At 35.3% G+C, this 24,814-nt stretch overlaps 1 protein-coding gene across 1 annotated transcript in view; it reads right to left on the bottom strand.

Annotated features, from left to right (window-relative positions):
• Positions 1–10,242: 10,242 nt before the first annotated feature.
• Positions 10,243–24,814, bottom strand: part of LOC110095912 (E4 SUMO-protein ligase PIAL2) — an 82,513-nt gene continuing 67,941 nt past the window's right edge. Inside the window, exons 12-16 of the mRNA XM_020821630.2 lie at positions 16,772–16,823; positions 15,510–15,561; positions 15,316–15,432; positions 14,380–15,249; positions 10,243–11,352 (exon numbers count right to left, since the gene is read on the bottom strand). Coding sequence (XP_020677289.1) covers positions 10,618–11,352; positions 14,380–15,249; positions 15,316–15,432; positions 15,510–15,561; positions 16,772–16,823 — 1,826 coding nt within the window. The 3' untranslated portion in view covers positions 10,243–10,617. The remainder of the gene's footprint in view (positions 11,353–14,379; positions 15,250–15,315; positions 15,433–15,509; positions 15,562–16,771; positions 16,824–24,814) is intronic.

Here is a 24,814-nt window from a genome sequence, read left to right on the forward strand (position 1 = left end):
AATGGGAGGAATGGAGTCCTTGATGAAATGACGGCTATAATCTCATTGGATTCCCCTTGAAACCCTTACTCTTTGATAAATCGTTGTCCTCGTTGCAAAAGTAGATGCTAGTTTTCTTGGAAAGGTAGAATAGTGAGGAGGAAAAGAAAGTTTCTGCTATAGGAGGATTTGGAACTGGAGAAATCAACTTGGGAGGTGAAAATGTAGAATTGGTTGCTTGGGAAAGAGAGATGGCTGATGTGGTTTGCTTGGGAAGGGAAGTATTTGACTTGAGAAAAGGAAAATTTAAAATGATTGCTTTGGGAAGAGAGTGAATTTAATGTAGCTTGGGAAGGGAAGGGAAGTATTTGGCTTGAAAAAAGAAAAAGTGAAAGTGGTTTTTGTAAAACCCCTCAAAAGTTCATTTTTGTGAGTGCTGTTAGTCCGGACAAACTGACTTTAGTACGGGACGAACTGAAGAAAATTGTGAAGAATCTGTATGGTTCGTCTGGACGAACATGTACGAGCCGGGATGAATCGTCGGGACGAAATTTGTCTAGAGATCAAGTCGTCCAGAGACGAATCCATTTCGTCTGGACGAGATTTGTCCAGAGGGCAAATCGTCCCGGGACGAATAGGAATTGTTCGGGACGATCCTGTTTGATAAGTATCGGATTTGAGATATTTTGGAATCATTTTGAAGAGAGAGAAAAAGTTGGAGAGAGAGAGAGAAGGAAAGAGAAGAGGAAAGCTTGATTTCGGAGGCCACGGAGCGTTTTTCGTCCGATTCCGCAGTTGGAAGATTTGTTTGTCTCAAAGTAAGGAATCCGAATTCTATTTCTGATTTCGAAGATTTCATGTTTTGGTATTTTTCTGCTCAGTTTTGTGTTCCTGTTACCAAAATTCTTGCATATCTTTATATTGACGGAACTTTTATCGCGTAACTTTTGGTATGTTATTGAAATGATGATTATGCACGATTTGAGTATTTTATGAAAAGTTTTCACCGGATATTTTGAGTTGTGCGATTTTTATCGAATAGGAAATTATCTGGATATTGGAAATAGTGCTTCAGTACAAGTAAATATTTGAAACGTTGTTTTAAACGATTTCCGATAATTTGGTAATTTTTTGGAACTGTGTATTTTATAACGACTTCTGTCTACTATACGATATTTTAAGGAGTTTTCTAAATTGGGTCAAATCATATTTATTGATCGCAATGCATTTATGATATGTATACGAATGTGGATATATGATTGAATTACTATTATATTACTGAAAGACAAGTAAAGACTGGTTGAACCATTGGTTGAAGATTGATTTGACCTATACAGGATGGTGGGCCGACGAGCTTTCCTTTAAAAAAGGTTTGGTGTTATCCTTTATTGATCATAGATACAACGATTGGGAGTCATAAGGAGATGATTATGCCGACGGGCAAATAGTGACGACTCTATTATTGAGCCAATGGATATACAACGATTCATCGATATTCCAAGACCGAAAAACGCCTTAATAGCAGTGATTGTACTTATTTAGTAAGACTACTGTATTGAATGCATGTGTAAAGTATTGTTCTTATACTTTCTTTATGAATTTATCGATTGACTGATTTATTGATATGAAATTGATTTATTGCTATTGAATGGATTTTCTGACGGATTTATGGGTTTACTGTTACTGTATGATTTCATTGATATTACATATTGTACATGTCACTGATATGGATATTGATATTGATATTTTATAGATTCATTGATACTACGGACATCGATACTATTGATTCACCGATCTATCAATTTATTGATACTATTGATTCATTGATACTACCGATACCGATACCGATACTACTGATTCATTGCACTGACATTATGGCATGTGATACACCGAATACTAATTGATACATGTGATTTACCGAGCTCGTGATCTAGAATATGATTTTATTGTATTGATTGATTTTAATTGTTATTATTGATTTATTGATTTGATTTCAACTGTTCTTACGATGTATTGAATTGATCGTTTTATGTGATTTCATATCGATTGATATTATGTACCGGAATTGATTTCTTTATTGATCTGATTGATCCTATTGATATGATTGGGTGATGTTAATCGTATTTAATTTGACGGATTTACTAGTACGGACTTATTTACTGAGGATTTATCGTTACTGTGCGGATTTATCATTACTGTACGGATTTACTGTTACTACATGATTTCACTATTATAGCATAATCGTTCATGTCGTCACACTGGTATTGATATATACGCTGCTACTACTGATTCACTGTACTGACATTATATACGTGATATAGATTACTGGATTGCATATGATTTATTGAACAAGTGATCTTGAATAATTGAAATTTGCAAGTGTATGTTTTGATACGATTCTACTATATTGATTAGATTGATGTTATAGATAAGACGACTACTGTAGAGATTTAACTCACGTACTGGTTCATTGAGCTTTATGGGATTTTCTACTATTCACTGATTCTATCACTGATGATTTTGGATTCTATTGTTTATGTATTGATTATTGATTTCTGTTATGCATTGATTTCTGATTTTTGTATCGGCATAGATTCAATGATCATGTGCAAGTGACTGTTATTGATTGACTGATTGACATGCATATTGCTTTCGTATCGTGCTTTGATTTCAGTTGTAGGTTTTTGGTGACCTGCTGGGGTTTTTGAAGCTCATTATATGTGGTTAACAATTTCAGGTCTGAGCAAGCGAGCAGGAAGTGATGGTTGATCAAGACTGTCGATGAATCCTTTCACTATAGACGCCTGAGATGTCACAGTTTCTTTGGGAAGAGAGAGAATTAAATGTAGCTTGCTTGGGAAGGGAACTAGTTAGCTGGGAAAAGAAAAAGTTAAAGTGGTTGCTTTGGAAAGAGAGAAAAGTTAAAAGCTGTTGCAGGTTCCCAAATGTCACAATTAATTGAGACAAATGCTTAATTAATGTGAATTAATTATAAGATTGGGAAGCCCAAGGGTCTAGGGTGTTAGGGAGAAGGTGGAGACGAGTAGAATGGAAGGAAGAGAGGAGGTGGTGGGTTTAGGGCAGCAGGTTGCTGCAGTGGTGGGGATTATTGGATGGCTAGGGAAGGAGAAGAAGAGATAGAGAGGGAGATGATATCAACCAAGAGCTCACAAGCTGTTAGGTATTTCTTTGCCTTTCTCCAAAAGACTTCACACACAAACTCAACTCATCAAGAGAAGAGAAAACATATATCAAATATTCATCATCCCTACAAGAAAATAATGGGCCAAATACTATGATGCACCGGCACATACACGACGACACGGACACGACACAGACACGGGACATGACATTTTTAAAAAATATAGGATAAGGGTGGCAAGATATAATAAATCAAAGTCATGATAATTTGTTTAGCTTATAACATATAGATGTTTAGTACAAAATGTCTACTACAATCACAAAAATATAACTAAAAAATCATTTAGTACAACATAAATGTCCAACTACTCAATAGAGGGAATGATAGAATTAGATTCAGAGGTTGGTATTTGACCTTCAATATTATCATTATTGAATATCATTGCTTCCAATTTTGGTTCATCTAGAGAAAGATTTGCAACCTCCAATAATCTTATATCATCAAAGCACTCGAACCCATCTCCAGCAACATCCCACATCTTGTTATCACTATCATATAAAGTGGAGTTTTTCTTGATAGAATATGAAGATTTATATGCACATAAACTAAATCTTCAACCCATTGTAGACTTATTTTATTCCTCTTCATTGATTGAATAAATGAGCACGTGCTTCAATTTCTCTCACAACAAGAAGAGGATGATACTTGACCAAGAAGTTTTATTACTATGGTTTGAAGAATGGGTGTTGAAGCTCCATGAATTAACCACCATATTTTTGAATTCATCCTCCATCTATCAATTAAAGATTCTTGATTACCAAAATTCTCTAAATATCCAAAGAACTTTGAAAGTTATATATTAATTTTTCTTCTCTCCTCCTCATTTGGGAAATATCATTTCAAACATATCTTTGTCATATTTGACACTTCTAAATCTTTTTGTGGTGAGACACGTTGAGGGTCTTCTTAAAGTAATTCTTTACTTAACAACCTTCAAATAATATAAAGTATATAAAATTATGATTCATTTACCAAGAAATTTAAAATTAATTAAAAAGATAAATACAAATGTACCTTGGATTTAATGAATGAGCCAAATAATACAGATGTGTGTTATTTTTGGTCCACCTATTCTCAACAACAATATAGACAATGTTTCAAAAACTTGAATCTTTATTATGTGACTTTCTTTCATGTATGTATATAATTTCTTTCATTTTTGTTAACATAGAATCCCACATCTCATAAATTAAATATAGGCATGATTTATCTATGTCAGTCTCTCTCAACATGTCATAAATCGGATCAGTGAAAGCTAAAATGTAATCTATATCATCCCACCAAAAATCATCTAAGCTCTTTTCTTTCACATATCTTGCTTTCCCAATATCATCTTTTTGATAGCAAGACCACTTCTCACTAATCACCATAGATTGAAGAACATTTTTTGTTTGTTTGAATCTTCTTAACATGATTATTACAGAGGCAAAATAAATTTTAGCAACAACTAACATTTTCAAATGTGAGAAATCATTAAATATTGAAAGTCTCATTGAGTTGTTCATAATAAAATTTATGATCAAAACAGTATCATCTGCAACCATTATTACCCAATGACATTCAGCATAGATGATTTCATCTGCCTCTGTATTCTTTGATGCACAAATATTTTTTAGAGCAATATTTAAAGTATGCACAACACATGGAGTCAAGAATATATGAGGATAAGTTTGCTCCACCAACAATCCTGTAGCTCTACACACTGGTGCATTATCTGTTATAACCTGCACAACATTTGAAGGCCTAATAATGACTATCACCTCTTTAATCAAATTAGCAATAAAATATTTATCCTTAACAATTCACAGCTTTAATATAATATTGGACAATTCTCTGTAACAACTATGAAATTAATGAGTGGTCTTCTTTGAGGATTAGTCCAACCATCACACATTAAAGTGACTCCTTTTTCATTACACACACATTTTGTTGGTTCAAATAATGTTTCAATATGTGCTCTTTCCTTTTTCAATAATTTTGATCTTAATGCATTATAGCCAGATGGAACATGGCTTGCAAGGTTGTTATTACATGCAAAAGTGAATGCATTTTTATAATGATAATTTCTTGTAAGGTTGAAAGGAAGTCTAATTGAAAAAAATATCCTTACAATTTCACCATCCAATTCCTCTCGCTGTTGTATGTTAAACGCCTTCTCTAAAGCACTAATGGCAACTCCTTTTCTTTTCTTTGAATAAAATCATTCATTTCTATATGATAATGAATGATCAACTCTAACAGATGAGGAAGAAGTATGGGATGAACCATGGGTAGATGACAAAGATATCTCTTTAAGAAGTGCCCTTTTGATGCTAGATTCAGCTTCATCAACTTGTCTGTTCAATTCAATCAACTGTGATATAGTAATCTTATGACACATTTTAATTTCATAACCAGAAATCTTAAGTAGATGTGTTTTCACCCTAGAATAAGATCTTTTGTAGGTGTCACCACAATAATTGCATTTGAATGATAAATTCCCTCCTCTTTCAAAAATTTTTCCTAATTTTATAACATGAATCTATAATGACTTATCAGTTTCTACATATGGCTATTTTGACCACTCCCACCAGCACTAGTGCTCATTTTGCTTTTAAATTCACTAGTGAAGTAAAAGTAATAAAGGCTTAATAAAATTGGGTGGCATATTCTAAAACAATTAAAAATTTGTAGCTATGCCGGGGGTCCAAAGGGGTCCTGCCCCCTAGCAGGGTTCGACCTACCCGATTAGGTCGCGCAGTAAAAGCGCAGTGAAAGTGTAGTGAAATCACAGCAAAAGCGCAGTGAAAGCACATCAAAAGCACAGTAAATGTGCATCAAAAGCACAGTAAAAGCGCAACAAAAATGCATTAAATAAACAAAATTTTATTATACGAGTAATTTAAATACAAAACAAATAAGATAATTAAAAAAAATGCTCTTCTAATCACAAATCTATAGAATCATTGATAAATGAAGATAAATGACAAATTGAGAAAAAATGGTGAAATCAACTTACAGGTTTGAAAATTTTTCTGTGGCTTGGCGTCGGCTTCCCTTAACTTCATGCAGAAACTGAGGAGGATGGCTTGTTGCTTACGACCGAAAGGGAAGACCAAGGGTGCGATCTCTAGCCGATCGCTGCTCGCCTCAATCACTCGGGAAGACCACGAATACGAATAGGAATACAGGATTAAGGCGAAGTGAAGACTCGGGCGTGAACCAGCTAATATGAAATAACAGGATTAAAGTTTTTATTTATTTATTTATTTATTTATACAATAGCCGGACACGTGTGTCCGACACATGTGTCCGGTTTAATTTTTTTTAAATGAGACACACTAATGATGTGTCTGACATGTGTCCTCGTCGTGTCTGACGCGTGTCCGTGTCCGACACTGCATGCCCTCTTAAAATGAAGTGTCGGTGCATCAGAGGCCATATATATAGGCACCAAAAACATGAAAGAAATAAAAGACTAGAAGGCCCTTGGCCAAACAACACAGAAGCTCCCTCAAGTGAGGGTAAAACAGTAATAAAATAAATAACATCACATAAGTCTCCTACAACACATGAAGACTAAAAAATATAAAGACTCAATCAAGGCAGAGATCTCTGATCTCTACAGTGATAAACCCTTCAAGCTCTGATTTCCTCATCATTCTTTCAGGGTGGGAAAAAACTCAACCCTCTCGAGTCAGTTTCATGTGAACTCTCATACCGCTCCAATAAATTCGGGTCGATCCTCTGCAACTCCTCACGCTCAAGCTATGTATCTTTGATCTCCGGCTTATCCTTCCACCTAACCAAATATCTTCTTCTTTCTCCATCCTTAGTAGAAATATTTTCATCATTCAAAATGATATCAATTTTATCCGCTTGGGGTGAATTGGGTAAATTTGGTAGTGGAGGTAAGCAAGGATGCTCACTAAGTGGGTTCACACAAGGCTCAGCAAATGGATTGGGTGGGTTAAAATCAAGTCCCCCATACTAGATCCTCTATATTAAATGGACTTATGCCAAAATCTGAAGGAATATCCACCATATAAGCCTTTTCATTAATTTTCTTCACCACTCTAAAAAATACAGCATTCTTAGTATGTAGTTTCTTAATAGCCCCTTTCAGGAACCGTTACGGATGAATCCAAACCATCACATAATCACTTACTTCAAAAGTTATGAATAGCTTCATAATATATGTCTGAAGTTTATAAGTTACATTTCTTTGATTTATACTAGTTAACATCTCTTTATGCAAATCATGCAAATAGGACGTAAATGATGATGCAGACTCATTAACTCTAGACCTAGGACTTATGGGAATCAAATCTATAGGCTGCCTAGGTTTGAAACCATAGACTATCTAAGTTGGATTCAGACCCATAGTACGATTCACGAAATTATTATAGGAAAACTCAGCTATATGCAATTTAGAATCCCAATTTTTCACATGTTCACCCACTAAGGCATAAAGGAGTGCGCATTGGGCCACACATGAACCAATAATCTTGGCAGATACAAGGTTGAGCCCTTTACTAGGTTTCACAGGGTTGGATTTAGGTTCATCCTTAGACTTTGGCTGACTAGGCAAGAGCTTGATCTTCTTGCCAACATGTTCAAACACAAAGATGTTTGAACGACAAAAAATGTGTATATCGTTATCAAAAAGCCATGGGCGGCCAAAGATAACTTGACTCACATCCATAATAAGGATATCACACCAAATATTTTCCTTATAATCAGAAAAGGAGATGGGTATGAGGCTTCATTCCTTCACCTCCAAAGCAGTGGAGTTGACCCAAGCTACATTATATGGATTGGGGTGGGGAACAACAGACAATGTAAGGCGGGTCACCAAGCTAAAGGAGACAACATTAATGCAATTGCCACCATCGATGATGACTTTCCAATTTTTATCTTTCAGTTTGGTGTAGGTGTGAAAAATGGAAGTCCTATGCAGTCATCAACAGATCGTGGGTGTGACAGAGCACATCTCACCACACAGATGGGAGATGGATCAAATCTCTAGATGCAATGGATGACCACTATATCATCCTCATCATCCTCAAAGAACTCACTATTAGGATCTACATGTAAGTGAGGTCAGCCTCAAGCTCAAGGTCTTCCTCAGATACCTCTTCAATAATGTGCAACTTATAAGGGCGAGAGCACTGGGCAGTGATGTGGTCATACCCATGGCACCTGAAGCACTTAGTCCCGGAGTGGGATTTAGGTGAATCCACCATGGGAGACTTTCCCTTCAGATCAAGCCGAGTTTGGGGTGTGTTAGAAGGGGGTCGGCTGGGATAGCTTGGAGTCGACCCAGAAGAAGAAACATGTGGGGTCGATTCAATAGGAGGTCTAAAGGGGGGTTTAGACTCATTGTGACAAATGGTGTGGTGTGGTCTAGATTCTTCCATATCCAAGACTATACTATAGGCACTCTCTAAGGTGGTAATATTCCTAACAAATAATTCGTTGCAGATATCTTCACACAACCCTGCACAAAACATGGATAGGATCTATGCATGAGTAGTGGTGGTCTCTCCACTACATCGTATCATATAATCATCAAATGCTGAGATAGTCTTTTATAGATTTGCTACCCTGGGTTAACTTGTTCCTCCTATCCAATAGTCTTGGCAAGTATGATGGTGGGAGGTATTTCTGCCTTAGTTCCCACTTCATAGTTCTACAATCAGTGACAAGATATTCACCTCGAGATTCTCTAAAATTCTCTAAATTAGTTCAATATTGACTAGCTCTACCAACAAGCTTCATTTCAGCAAATCTAACTTTTCGCTCATTAGAAATATTATACTACTTGGAAAAACTATCCATACCCTTGATTCAATCTAGAAAGATCTGGGGAACAAACCCTAATGTTTTTCAGCAAAGGAGCATCAGGATGATGCATGGGATCATACCATGGAGATGCTCATGGTATGGCCAACCAACAGGGGCAAGGTGTTGTCCACATGGGTGTTCACCATGTGTCGGGGGCACTCCCTGGCTGAAAATATGGTTATGACCAGGATGGGGGTTTTGGTCATACCTAGGTTATTGTGGATGAGGGGGAACAAGGGAGTATCAATCATTGGGGTTCAAGTCATCACCAACCATTGAAGGAATTTTAGACGGGGTGTAAAGTGAAGGCATACTTCTTGCCCTATCCAGATTGTCAAGCCTTTCCGTACTTAGGCGATGGAATTCGATCGCATCGGCTTGTTCTTCCCTAAAAACCTGAGTTAGGGCGCCAATTTTACCAACTAAAACGTTTAAGGTCCGCTGAATTTGTTCCGGGTCCATGGGGAAAACACTATGTGACACTTAGGGCTACTAGGGTGTAAAGAAAAACACTTAGACTAATGGGATAACACACCTAAGGCTTGCTATATGATGTAGGTTTTGGTGGACAACAAGCAAACAATGGGAAACACCCTCCTAAAATCAATTTTGGAGAGGTAGGATTGTTGTAGTTTAAGGGGGCAGCACTTAAACATACAATTTCCTAAACTAAGTTTGAGGTCTTGAGCCTACTTCTTGTAACTAATTGACATGGCATGCAGAAATTGTATGAAGATTAAGATAACATCAAAGACAACAAAATAAACTTCATAAAACATTAAGAACAATAAGAAAATTTGAACTATTAGATAATGTGATAACAAGAAAATAACAAATAAAAGCTAAACATTAAAAATAGGTGAATCAATTTAGACTAATTAACATGAGTTAAAATGGTTGCTTTGGGAAGAGAGAAAAGTTAAAGCTGTTGTGGGTTCCCAAAGGTTACAATTAATTGAGACAAATGTTCAATTAATGTGAATTAATTACAAGATTGGGAAGCCCAAGGATCTAGGGTTTTGGGGAGATGGAGACGGGTAGAATGAAAGGAAGAGAGGAGGTGGTGGATTGAGGGCAGCAGGTTGCTACAGTGGTGGGGATTATTGGACAGCTAGGGAAGGAGAAGAAGAGATGGATAGGGAGATGATATCAACCAAGAGCTAACAAGCTATTAGGTATTTCTTTGTCTTTCTCTAAAAGGACTTCACACACAAACTCAACTCATCTAGAAAAGATGAAACATATAACCATAAATTTTATATCAAATATTCATCATCCCTACAAGAAAACAATGGGCCATATGCATAGGCACCAGAAACATGAAAGAAATAAAAGACTAGAAGGCCCTTGGCCAAACTAAACAAAAGCTCCCTCAAGTGAGGGTAAAACTGTAATAAAATAAATAACATCACATAAGTCTCCTACAACACGTGAAAACAAAAAAAAATATAAAGACTCAATCAAGACAGTAGTTCTCCGACCTCTACAATGATAAACCCTCCATGCTCTAATATCCCCATCACAAGGATTACATGTAATATGCACAATGATTGATGAATCTACAGGTGAGAACATACATTTTAAATATGGATCTCCAGTATCTCAGCATGTTAAATCCTTGCATCTCCTAGTTGAGAGCCAACATTATCCTGACTAGAGCTAGTTTGATGGTTCACTGCTCCACGAGCCATGAGATTGTTGGCAATTAATGCTGAAACTTGATCAGAGGAAGAGGGAACAGTTGAAGGCCTAGCTGTGCCTGACTGGTTCAAAGGGGGCATATAGTTACTAATGACAGCAGAATAATCACTACCAGTTAAGCTGCCCCTCATTCTACCAGTTGGCCTCCAATTTTGCTCATGTGGAAGCTCTGGAATCCCCTCTGACCTTGAAAGTGGGGAAGGCATTCCCCCTGTCGTCAAGCTCCTCCATCGATCTGTACCGGCCACTCTCGAGTTATCCCGAGCTTGCATTAAATTGGCTGTGGATGTGGACAGTGATCTCAAAGACTCTGGTGGCAGAGAAGCTTGAGTAAGGTGGTTTCGCTGATTCCCAAAGTTACTAGCTGCAAGGCCAATTGTATTATGAGATGCTTGCCGAACCGCAGACGGAAGACTAGGCGATTGCGACGGAAGATTCATGGCTTGGCTCATGGATTGAGGTGACCTGAAGCCCGGCGGTGTTTGGAGAGAATTTCGAGAGAAGGGTGAAGGTTGAAGCGAAGATCGAAATGTATCGACATCGCTTGGTCCCCTCCGATGACTAAAAGGTGATCTACTGTTTAATGTTCTAGGTGATGGTAGCCCAATCCCTTGCTGCAGCACCGCTTCATTCAGAATATGATCCTACACCCAAAGCAAAAAGGGAAAATTTTAGTTCTAGCATAACAGAAATCCCAAAAAAGGTCAAATCACAAGACGCATTAAATCAAACAATATAGGTAGAATTTAAAACCATTATCGGGCCAGCATACACGGTCAGGTTCATACGAAGTGATCAATAGGATCTGCAACCAGGAGCCAAAATTCATTTGGCTGAACACCCAATTCTGAGTGAAGGAAGGTAAATGTTGTTTGATAACATATTAAGTTTGGCATGTAATGATGACAAGCAAAATAATAGGAAAATGAGTGATTGAAAATTTAAAACGACTCCTGGAAGTAGAATGTCAACTTTATCAAATGTGAAAATTATAATAATATGTAACCGATGTATAAAACTCCCGTTAATACAAGATCTGATAAGTGGCTGCTATGATAGTAACTGAAGAGTCGCCAAAATCCATTTGGCTGAACTGTAGTTCATTGTAATTTTAATAAATGCTTCTTAAGTGATATATTTAAGCGATAGATAAGGTAATAAAAGCAAAACACTGTGCACCTCTCAAATGGAGAGATGGGTTTTTGGGAGAGAAAGCTCTTCCAAAGGTGACATTACCCTCACTACATGCTTTTTATTTTATGCAGATGCATTTGGCAATTCTTTTGCCGGGAAGGCATAAGCTTTAACTTATGTTCTTTGTTAACACATTTATTTAACTAAAGGGTTGGGATAATTAGCCTTTAGCAACACTTTGAGAATCCTTTTGAAATTTAACATACCGTACACCACATCTTGCAAAATATTAAAAATAACGGTTAAATTTTAGATGCACTTCAGCTCACCAAAGGACAGAAAGGTAAAACTCACTCAGAAATGATACTTATGAGAAGTGAAACAACAACAACAACAACAACAACAACATCAAGCCTTTATCCCACTACGTGGGGTCGGCTACATGAATCCTTTTTCTCCATTGTGTCCTATTAAAAGTCAAATTTTCGTTTAAATCTAATAAAGAAAGGTCATTCCTAATATTTTCTAACCAAGTCTTTTTAGGTCTACCCCTACCTTTCTTAACATAAGTCAAATCTAATACCTCTACTCTCCTAACCGGGTCATCGCAAGGCCGCCGTTTTATGTGACCAAACCATCTAAGGCGACTTTCTCTAATCTTATCTTCTACTGGAGCTACTACAACCTTTTCACGTATATGCTCATTTCGTATCCTATCTCTAAGGGTAAAGCCACTCATCCACCTGAGCATCCTCATCTCTGCCACACTTAACTTAGTATTATGCTTCTCTTTCAAAGGCCAACATTCGGCACCATAAAGCATTGCAGGCCTCACTACCATCTTATAGAATTTTCCCTTAAGTTTGAGGGGTACATTTCTATCACATAACAAGCCCGATGCATTCCTCCACTTCAACCATCCAACTTGAATTCTGCTGATAATATCCCCATCTATTTCACCATCACTCTAAAAATAGATCCAAGATATCTAAAACGTATACTCTTATTAATGACTTGATCGCCCAAAATCACAATCCCCTCACTAGGTCTATTACTACTAAAATTACACTCCATATATTCCGTTTTAGATCTACTCAAGCGAAAACCTTTAGACTCTAAGGTTGACCTCCATAATTCAAGTTTACCTTCAACTCCCTCTCTAGTCTTATCAACAAGAAGAATATCATCAGCAAAAAGCATACACCAAGGTACATCCTCTTGCAAATGTCTAGTGAGAACATCCAAGACTAAAGCAAAAAGATATGGGCTTAAGGCTGATCCTTGATGTAACCCAACCGAAATAGGAAAATACTTGGTCAATCCACCTTGTGATTGAACACAAGTAATAGCTCATCTTTAATACACTTCACTTGAACTAAATCCTTACTACTCCTATCTCTTTGTTTGGCTAACTTATACATATATCTTTCTCCCTCTTTAGTATCTAATCTATTATATAAATCACTAAAAGCTAATGCCTTTGCATCGCATATTACTTTCTTAGCATCCTTACGAGCCATTTTATATATTTCTCAATTATCAGAATTTTTAAAATTAAACCAATTTTTATAACAAAGCTTCTTATTTTTAATTTTTTCTTGCACATTAGGATTCCACCACCAACTATTTTTACTATTGGGAGCTTTTCCCTTTGATACTCCAAGGACATCTTTTGCAATATTCTTAATATCACTAGCCACTTTTTCCCACATAATATTAGCATCCTCATGCACAGACAAAATCTTAAGATCTAAATTCTTATTTCCAAAAATATTTTTGTTAATATTCTTTAAATGCCCCCATCTAATCCTAGAAAATTGTTTTACTTTATTTTTTATTTTATGCCCCTTTATCTTAAAGTCCAAAACTAATAATCGATGTTGGGTACATAAATTTTCACTTGGAATAACTTTACAATCTTTGCAATTTAAACGATTTAATTTTCTAATAAGAAAATAGTCAATCTGGGTTGTATTATATCCATTTTTATAAGTGATGAGATGCTCATTTCTTTTCTTAAATAAGGTATTAGCAATTAAAAAATCATAAGCTAAACAAAAATCCAATATGGTCTTGACACCTTCATTCGTCGTTCCAAATCCATGGCCACCATGAATGCTTTTAAAATCATCTTCCTCTCTACCAACATGTTCATTTAAAATCTCCTCCAATAAAAACTCTTTCTTTAAGAGGTATATTTTGTATTAATTCTTCTAAGTCATTCCAAAAATTTAATTTAGAATTCATATCCAAACCTACTTGAGGAGCATAAACACTTATAATATTAACAATCTTATTATCAACAACAATCTTTAAAGCTATAATTTTATCTCCAATCCTATTAATTTTTATATTATTATCCTTTAAACTCTTATCTATAATAACACCTATACCATTTCTAGTACGACTCCTACCCGAATACCAAAGTTTAAATGTCTTATGAGAAGTGAAAGCGTAAAAAAAAGTACTAAATCAAAACATAAAAAAGTAAAAGTTGCATTGTAAGATAAATTATTATCATGGTTCAAAAGTAAGACCTGCATTGCAGATGTATCTGCAGTTCTTATGCCTTGTTGCATGTCCATGTTACCTATTCCTCCACTGAAGTTCTCCAGGTGGTTTGATACATTAACTGTCTGATATTGCCTAGGAGATAAATTTTTAGAGGCTAATTGATTATCAGGTAAATTAGCATGTAATCTTCGAGATGTGTTGTGCGTTTGTTGTGGCACGGGAAGAGCCTGAACTGCAACAGGGGCTCTATCTGCATTTCTGGGTGGCCTTCCAATTATCCTCTCGGTTAAATTATTGGCAACTGGAAGAGCATGGACTGCTAATGGGGTTTGATCAAGTAGAGGAGAAAAAGCATCTGAATGAACAAGATTACCCAACACATTTGGTGGAAGTGATTGTGAACTTCCCATGTGAGGAGATCCAACAGAAGCCATAGATCCATTAGTGGCATAGGATGGCATGAATGCTTGTTGAACCCTGTCTCCTATCTGAAACACTGGTACCTGAGGAGGATTGGATGCTTGGTTGGCAAGTGCTGGATTGGGAAGAAGCTGAGGCACTGGAATACATCCAAAATCAATCAAAGGTTTCCTGTCTTCAATTTCCAAGATATGGTCACAACTTTGGCTTGCACAACCATCCAAGGATGCCTCTCGTCTTATTGTTGCCTGTGTTGTATCATAATTGTCATCTTCTTCCATCGTTAGGTCCACCAGATCTGCCATTGAAATTTTAGACTTAGTTGTTTCACACTCCATGCTGTCAGCATGATCATGAACTTGGGTTCCATCGTACAATTCATCAGAACATCTCCCTTGTTCAGCAACTACATTCCATGACCCATCAGCATGAATAACAACTTCAGTAACATCTTCTCCCACTTCCTCTAATATCTGTAACAAAGAAACGCTTAGTTATTTTGAAACGCACATTCCGCACTAGTCAAGTTTATCACTTACCTTAACCATATTTCGATCAACACGCAGGTCAATCATGCAGACAGGCTGGTTACAATGAGGACAACGCCATTTTGGCTTCCTTGAGTTCATTTCCAAGAAGTTTTCATAATCAAAACACTGAAAATACAACATGGTGTCATACAGCTTTTGATTCTGTCGGAAAAAAACTAAATGAGATTCATTAAAAATTTTACCTGGTGGTGCTTGCAAAGGTGACCTTTAACTGGAGTTTTCATTCGTTTGAAACTGCACACGTACAATGTAATGATATCATAATGCCCAAATCAAAAGATTAAGCAGGTTACTAAACAAAGGTGATATAAAAAAATCTAAATTATAGTATGTAACTGCATCAAGTATAGCTTTAATTCCAACCCATACTACAGTATGGAACTAAGTATATAATGCTAATGTGCTAACCCATACTTCTCAAACTATTCCAGTTTTACGAGGAGCCTGTCAGGCCAACTGAAAGCTTCAACAACTGTGAGAAAGGTGCTAAAGCCAAGCACCACCCACCCACCATGCCAAAAGAAAATATGAAAATCAAACAACTTCACAATCTAATCAATGAATTCTTACTAGCCAACAATCCTTGAAAATTGAAATTTTTTTTAAAGCCACTAGAATTATAGCAGCATCAAGTTTTACTTTTTACTGAAATTTTTGATAAACTCCAAATGAACTTAAAGGATTGACAGTTCTTTTCACAGTGGCTAACCAACATGTTCAAAAATATCCCAAGCTAAATCAGTGGTACTTGTGCAACCAATATTCCGACTAAAGAGATTGAACCAGAAGTATGCCACTGTGCATAGCTGGCTCAAGATGCCATAGATTGTTAAGTTGTATGATTTTCATTTCTCAAGGATAAATCATGTTGCAAGATTTTTTAAGGTGGGCAGAGTTTTCTGTTAGCATTTAAACCAAAACAATACAAATCTTTTGGTACTACTAGTTCTATCAAAGTTACTCTATCTACTATCTACAGATTTTTCTACCTAATCTTTTAGCAGTAATTTTATCCACTCGTCTTATGAGCACATTTTCTATCATTTTTGTACATATCCAAATGACCTGAATTTATTTTTTACTTCCTCATCTTCAATAGATGCTCCCCAAGTCCTTGCAATATATTTATTCTTCAAGCTATACTGCCTTATATTACTATATATCCATATTAACATTCCCGTTTTTTCACTTTTAGGATGCAAATTAATAACTAAACCAGGAAAAAAAGATAAATTATTGGGATCACAGCCCGATTCAACATTACTAGGAATAAAAATCACAATGCTAAGCGCCAGAATATCTCTCAGTAATTTACATGTATCACATCTAACGACTTTTAAATAGGAAGTAATAGACAATAATGCCAAAGTCTAGAATGCCTCGCATTAATTTGCATGTTTAAGAAGATGCAGCAAGAAATATGTAAAGGAAATACTCAGCATACCTTATTGGACAACTAAGTGATATTCTTGATGGCCCTTCAATTATTTCAGAATCTAATGTCAAAATCAAGAAAAATATCAGACAACCAAATTACAAAAATAAATTAAGCCTCAAATGCGTAGTGGCACTGAAGATTGAAAAGAGCAAATGCATTATGCTTCTTCTATTACTTTCCCACAAGGGCTTCCAAAGGTATTATACCTTTAGATGCTATGACTTATTTTCATCAGAAACACGCAGAAAACCAATCATTAAAACAGAGATAACACAAATAAGAATTGCAATGATCATATTCATTCTTTCTTAAATATCCATGTTGACCTCTATAACTTGTTTGAAATTTCAAGTCAACTCGAGCAAACATGGTAAAGCGACAAATGAAAATTTATGGACCCAGGCAAAAGCTGTCCAAAGCACGTTGACAAAAAGTCGAAATTACCTGGACGATGCCAGTTTGCAAAAAAAACAATGTCGATGCATTCAGAACATCTAAAAAACTTAAATAGACTTTCCATATTGGTAGAGATTTTTTATCAATAAAAATTAAAATTAAAATTTTATATGCATCGAACGAGGAAGAATTCAACACATGCGAATGATGAAGATTTGACGAGCAGGTTAATACACGATTAAAATAAATAAATATTTATTATTATTTTAAAATTCTAATATTAAATATATATTTAAAATTAAAAAAAAATCATATATTGTTGTATAAAATCAACAAAAAGAAAGACACATAATTGAATATATATATATATATATAAAGGAGAGGTGAGTAGTTGAAGAAATATGCACATAATTAAACATCCATCAACAGCTTGCCAAATGGCAATATTATCAAAAGTTCATTTATTTCTTCAATTGAAAAATAAAAATTGTGTTGCCTTTTACTTCGAATAAAAATACGGGAGATAAATTGTTATTCATTATACTCAAGGGAATCGAACACCCCAAGTAACCAAGTCAACAGAAACCCCAATTTAATTTAACACTCACTCTTAGCTTTGGGAACACATACCATGCTATAGATTAAGATTCAGAGATAAAAGGAATTCCAATGAATATATATGTCTCATATCTTCTTAATATATAAGTTCCAATTTTTGACCTATTTGAAAAAACAGGTTGGATTCGGCTCAACCTGTAACATGAATTTGACTCGGATTTGACTCAAGTCACCGTCCGACCTCACTAGTCGCCACCGCATGGAGCCTCGCCCCGAACTCACGCACCCGCGCAGTTGCACTCTTAACACTTTCACCCGCTGCCAGCAATTGTGCGCACGCTCACGGCGATGCGGCCTCACCCTCACCAGTTCGTGGTTACACCCTCGCTGGCACCTGCACAGTCGTGCACTCGCAATGTCCCACCCTAGCCCGCAGCCGCACTCTTGCGCCCGCATTTGCAAGCAGTCATTTTCACACAGTCCCGCACGCAACCCACCCTTGCCCGGATGCAATGTTAAATATGCAAGGGTTCCCACAACAAGGACAGATATGGGCAAAAAAGCTAGTCCATAAAACAAAAATTATGATATGAACTTGGAATATAAATTCTCTTATAAAAAAATTAATTGAATTAATATATAATTATGATTAATAGGAAGACAAATATTTTGTGCTTTCAAGAAACTAAATGGGTTGGAGAGAAGGCTAAGGAGATTGATAGTTTAGGATTTAAATTATGGTATTTGGGTAAGAGTCGCACTAGAAATGATGTAGGTGCGATTATCGATAAGAGTTTGAAGGACAATGTTATAAAAATTAATAGAATTAGAGATAGAATTATAGCTTTAAAAATTGTTGTTGATGCTAAGATTGTTAATATTATAAGTGTTTATGCTCCTCAAGTATGTTTGGATATGAGTTCAAAATTAAAATTTTGGAATAACTAAGAAGAATTAATACAAAAAATACCTCTTGAAGGAGTTTTTATTGGAGGGTGATTAAATGGGCATGTTAGTAGAAAGGTGGATGAATTCAAAAGCATTCATGGTGGCCATGAGTTTGGAACGACAAATGAAGGTGGTGAGACCATATTAGATTTTTCTTTAGCTTATGATTTTTTTAAGAAAATAGATGAGCATCTCATCACTTATAAAAATGGATATAGTAAAACTCAGATTGATTATTTTCTTATAAGAAAATTAGCTCGTTTAGATTGAAAAGAATGTAAAGTTATTCCGAGTAAAAATTTATGTACCCAACATTGATTATTAGTTTTGGACTTTAAGGTAAAGGGACAGAAAATAAAAAATAAAGTAAAATAATATTCTAGGATTAGATGGAGGCATTTAAAGAATAATAACAAAAATATTTTTGTGAGAGATTTTAGATCTTAAGATTTTGTCTGTGCATGAGGATGCTAATATTATATAAGATAAAATGGCTAGTGATATTAAAAATATTGCAAAAGATGTGCTTGGAGTATCAAAGGGAAAAACTCCTCTAATAATAAAAATAATTAGTGGTGAAATCCACATGTGCAAGAAAAGATAAAAAATAAGAATATTTGTCATAAAATTGATTTAGATGTAGAATTTCAAATAATTGGAAAAGATATAAATAGGCACATAAGAAATCTAAGAAAGCAATATGTGATGCAAAGATCTTAGCTTTTAATGATTTATATAATAGCTTAGATACTAAGGAGGGAGAAAAATACATGTATAAATTAGCCAAACAAAGAGATAGGAATAGTAAGGATTTAGTTCAAGTATGAATATCAAAAAGTACATTTCTTAAAAGATAATATTCAACAAAGGTGGATGAGATAATTCGCTAAACTTTTAATGATGAATGTGAAAATACGATTGACTTTAGTGACCTTAGCACCCTAAATGAAAATAAAGATTTTTATATTTATCGACGTATTAGTAAAACTTAAGTTAAAGAGGCCTTTAAAAAATGAAGTGTGGAAAAGTGATAGGAAATACTTAGATCCAAGTATTCCTATCTCTCCACGTGGAGAAAACAACAAGAAAGTTGCTGTTTTCTACAGGAATTCTGCCCAAAACGTATGAAAACAGTAGAAAATCGTAGGAAAACTGAGAGAAAACGTTCAATGGACTTATATTCCACTAGTAGATGATCAAAGCAAAAGCAAGATACAATGTTCTTCGATTCGAGAGGAAGAACAACTCTCCGATCTTCTCCGGCAACGCCAAGAGCCCAAGCAAGAAAACCCTAGATCTCAAATTGCATTCAAATTCAAGATGATCCTCTCTCCCTCCTAATCCTCCTAATTAACAATAAAGGATTCCTACAAATTACCTAAACACCCCTTTGCATTCAAAAATTTCCCTCCCACCTCATTAAATCAGCCCCAAGTGGGGTCCACCTTGTCCGCCCCCTCCTCTGGGCTTTTCCGCCTCCGCCTGGTGTAGACCCGGGCTGAACCGGGTCCAGCCGGCCCCTCCTGGGCCGGTTCACGCGTAACAAAAAGCTGTTGGACCTAATGATATTCTAATAAATGAGTGGCTTATTAAACTTTTTAATACTGTTTTGAAGACAAAAGATGTCAGATGAGTGGAGAATGAGTGTGTTAATTCTTATTTTTAAGAATAAAGGTGATGCTTAAGATTGTGCAAATTATAGAGGAATTAAGTTAATGTGTCGTACTTTAAAGTTATGGCTGCGAGTTATGGAGCATAGGCTGCAGCGTGATACTAATGTTTCTCAAAATCAATTTGGATTCATGTCGGGTAGGTCTACTATTGAAGCCATACATTTATTGAGAGGTTTGATGGAGAAATATAGAGAGAATAAGGAGGATCTACATATGATATTTATTAATTTAGAGAAAGCATATGATAAAGTTCCAAGAGAAGTGCTATGAAGAGTTCTTGAAAAGAAAGGAGTTAATAACGCTTATATTCAAATCAATAAAGATATGTATGCAGGAGCTATTACTTGTGTTCAAAAACAAGGTGGTTTGACCAAATATTTTCCTATTTCGGTTGGATTACATCAAGGATCAGCCTTAAGTCCATATCTTTTTGCTTTAGTCATGGATGTTCTAACTAGACATTTGCAAGAGGATGTACCTTAGTGTATGTTTTTTGTTGAATTTTGGAGGTCAACCTTAGAGTCTAAAGGTTTTCGCCTGAGTAGATCTAAAATTGAATATATAGAGTGTAATTTTATTAGTAATAGACCTAGTGAGGGGATTGTGACTTTGGGCAAGCAAGTCATTAATAAGAGTACATGTTTTAGATATCTTGGATCTATAGTTCAGAGTGATGGTGAAATAGATGGAGATATTATCAGCAGAACTCAAGTTGGATGGTTGAAGTGGAGGAATGCATCGGGCTTGTTGTGTGATAGAAACATCCCCCTCAAATTTAAGGGAAAACTCTAGAAGATGATGGTGAGACCTGCAATGCTTTATGGTGCCGAATGTTAGCCATTAAAAGAGAAACATAATACTAAGTTAAGTGTTGCAGAGATGAGGATGCTCAGGTGGATGAGTGGCTTTACCTTTAGAGATAGGATACGAAATAAGCATATACATGAAAAGGGTTTAGCAGCGCCAGTGGAATATAGATTAGAGAGGGTCGCCTTAGATGGTTTGGTCACATAAAACAACGGCCTTCTGATGACCCAATTAGGAAAGTTGAGGTATTAGATTTGAATTATGTTACGAAAAGTAGAGGTAGACCTAAAAAGACTTGGTTAGAAAATAATAGAAATGGTCTTTCTTTACTAGATTTAAGCGAGAATTTGACCTTTAACATGGCACAATGGAGAAAAAGAATTCATGTAGCCGACCAAACGTAAAGGGACCAAGGCTTGATGTTGTTGTTGTTGTTTGAGGGGGACTTTTCTATCACACAACAAGCCCGATGCGTTTCTCCACTTCAACCATCCAACTTGAATTTTACTAATAATATCCCCATGCATATTATTATCATGCATATTCTTATAAATGTAAGAAAAATTTTAAAAAATTTAATTAAATTATATTATATTTTAAAATTTTTAGTAAAATAAATTTACCATTTTAATCTCATTTCTCTTTAAAAATGTACCACTTGTTCAAAGTTTGAGCAGTACAAAAAGTGTTGCTCGATAAGCTACTCGTTTAAACATCGATAAGAAGCCAGATTGACACAAAAAGATTAGCGTGATAAATATAAACGAACCGAACATGAGCAAGCATGGATTTAAAATAAACTGAGCTTAATTATTATCATGAAAGCTCAAATCGAGCTCGAGCCGAGTTCGAATAGGCTTTGGTAAAAAGAGCTCAAACAACTTGCAATCGCTCCGGTATTTTCTTTTTTTATGTATCTGCTATTTATGTTATATGTCATATAAAAATTAATACTTCAACTTCACATGATTGTTTAGTCATATTTCACATTGAATATGATTTTTCTCAAATTTACCTGCTGCTAATTTGAAATATGAGAAATATTTATTATTGGACAATAGGTTGCTAAGGGGAATACATTGAAATTCTTTAGTTCCATACATAATGTGGGATAAGTGACAATTTCCATTACGAAGTTTGTCATAGAAGTCTTTGGAGTCTAGAAAAAGATTGTACACAAATAAGGAGACTTGATGCAGGGAAGATATAAAAGCTTATATGAAAATATAATTGTAAAGAGTGGCAAAAATTAAATAAGAAAGCTAAAACTTTTGATAATTTATATAATAGGCTTAGTCGTAAGAAATGAGAAAAGCAGATGTATAAAATAGCAAAGGCAAGAGATAAGATGTCTGAAATTTTTTTTATTTAGTTAGATTCATTAGCATTGAATATAACTAGAATTTTCGTTAAAGACAAAGTCAGGCAAAATGAAATTGCTACTCTGAGAAAATTATCAAATAAGAGCTGTAAGAAACAAAATAATTTTGAAAAACATAATAAACAAAATAATGATGTAAATTAATTTTGAAAAATCAATTTAGTTTCACATCAGAAAGATAGACCACAATTTTTTGTGTAAGATAATTGACGAAAAAGTATATATAGCAGATATATGGTCTTGAAATAACCTTTTTTGGTCTTAAGAAGGCACTACCACTAAATTGATTTGGTGTGAATTAAGGAAGACGTGCGTCAGAGGCATGTTGAAGTTATTAAAGATATGCCTAATTGAGCGTTGAATAACATTAATAGTTGCGAAGCGAGCAAAAATTTTTCAATTACATAGAATTGCATCAACTATTAACATGGAGTTCACATATTTTGATTATGGAGATGCTTATAAATGATATTCATAATAAAGTGTTTTAGTGTGTTATTTTTATAGAGGATTAATTTATAATCAATGAGACAAATTAGAATAAAAGATCAAATAATTAAAAGATAAGACAACTTAAAATTAGTAGAATAAAAACTAAGTTTATGATATATAATTTAATTGGGTGTGATATCAACAAATATAAATTGTTATTATTAAAGGATAAAAAGTTTGATAGTTTTAAGTATTTTGAATATAATATATAGAAGAATGATGAAATAAACGAGAAAATAGGTTCTACAATAGTTAAAATAAATTATTTTTGGAGTACTGTGTGATGTTGCTGACTTTGATGTGGAGAGGATTAAGTGAATATTTAGGAAGGGGTGGTTAGGATTGATAATGAAGGGACTAATTGAGGAAACCAAGAAGATCACTTTATTAGAAGAATTATTTGCAGAGATGATGGGGCTCGGTCAAAGATAGTTTGGGATGAAGGTTTGAGGTAAGAATGTAGTGTTAAGATTGAGATAAATACTCTGGAGTATGGTGGCTTTTAATGGTGGATAAGTCGCCTAGGGTGTTAAGTCGCCTTAAGGGGGTGGGGATAGGGGGCATAGTTTTGAGGGAGGATTCTTGGATTGTGTGATAAGTCGCCTAGGGTGTTGAATAAGATTAGAATGTGATGAGGATGCTCGGAATCGAGATAATGTAGAGTTTAGGGTTGGGTACCAGTAAGCAAGCCATGAGGACTATGTTTTCGTCAACCTAAAGGGTTGAGACTAAATATAAGTTCAACAAGTCTAAAGATCGAACCTCTAAAAATCTTTAATGCTCACAAACATGAGGGTCGAGCTTCCCGGATCAAAGAACACGGCACGACTTAAGCCGTAAGACCTACTTACAATCAACTTCCAAGGGAAGCCATAAGACATATCTACAGGCAACTTTTAAGGGAAATCGTAAGACCTACCCCAAATCAAAATTACAGCCAACTTTAAAGGGAAGTCGTAAGAATTATCCCAAATAAAAACTACATGCAACTTTCAGGGGAAGTCATAAGACCTACCACAAATAAAAACTATAGGAAACTTTCAAGGGAAGTCATAAGACCAATCCCAAATCAAAACTACAGACAACTTCCAAGGGAAATTGTAAAACCTACCCCAAATCAACACTACACATGCCACTTCAAATGGAAGCCATAAGACCTATCCCTAATTTAAACTAAAGGCTACTTCCAACAGAAGTCGTAAGCACCATTTTAAACCAAATGTTCCAGGAAACTTCTAAACGATACCCTAAGCTCCAACCTAAATTAAATTCCCGGGCAACTTCTAAGTGATGTAGTAAGCCTCAACCTATATCAAACATACAAATAATTCCTAAGTTGAGTAGTAAGCCCCGACCTAAACCAAACTAATGGGTAATTTCTAACAAAGACATAAGCCCAAAACTAAATAAATTAATGGGTGTTCTAACATATATAAATTCCAAACCACAATAAAATCACTTCAATATATTTGGGATTCCTGAGAAGAGGCAGCCCATGGCTGCTAAGAAGTTTAAAAGTTTTAGTCTCATTAGTTGGGAGTGATTAACTATGAAGGCATGCGCTTATAGGAAGTAAGGATCAAAATCTAAATAAACCTCAATACAATCCTCAGAGAAAATATGGCTAACTAAAACTCAATTTGCCTTAAAGAAAATGAAATCCTAAGTCTTAAAAGAGGGATTCATGTCGAGCATCATTTTTCTTGAGCAAACATACTAGTTTTAGATTTTGGTGGATTGGATAAAGATGTTTGTTGAGGAATGGCTTTGGGAGATGTGGAAGATGCAAGTAGG

Source organism: Dendrobium catenatum, unplaced genomic scaffold (genome assembly GCF_001605985.2).
Source record: "Dendrobium catenatum unplaced genomic scaffold, ASM160598v2 fragScaff_scaffold_718, whole genome shotgun sequence".
NCBI lineage: Eukaryota > Viridiplantae > Streptophyta > Magnoliopsida > Asparagales > Orchidaceae > Dendrobium > Dendrobium catenatum.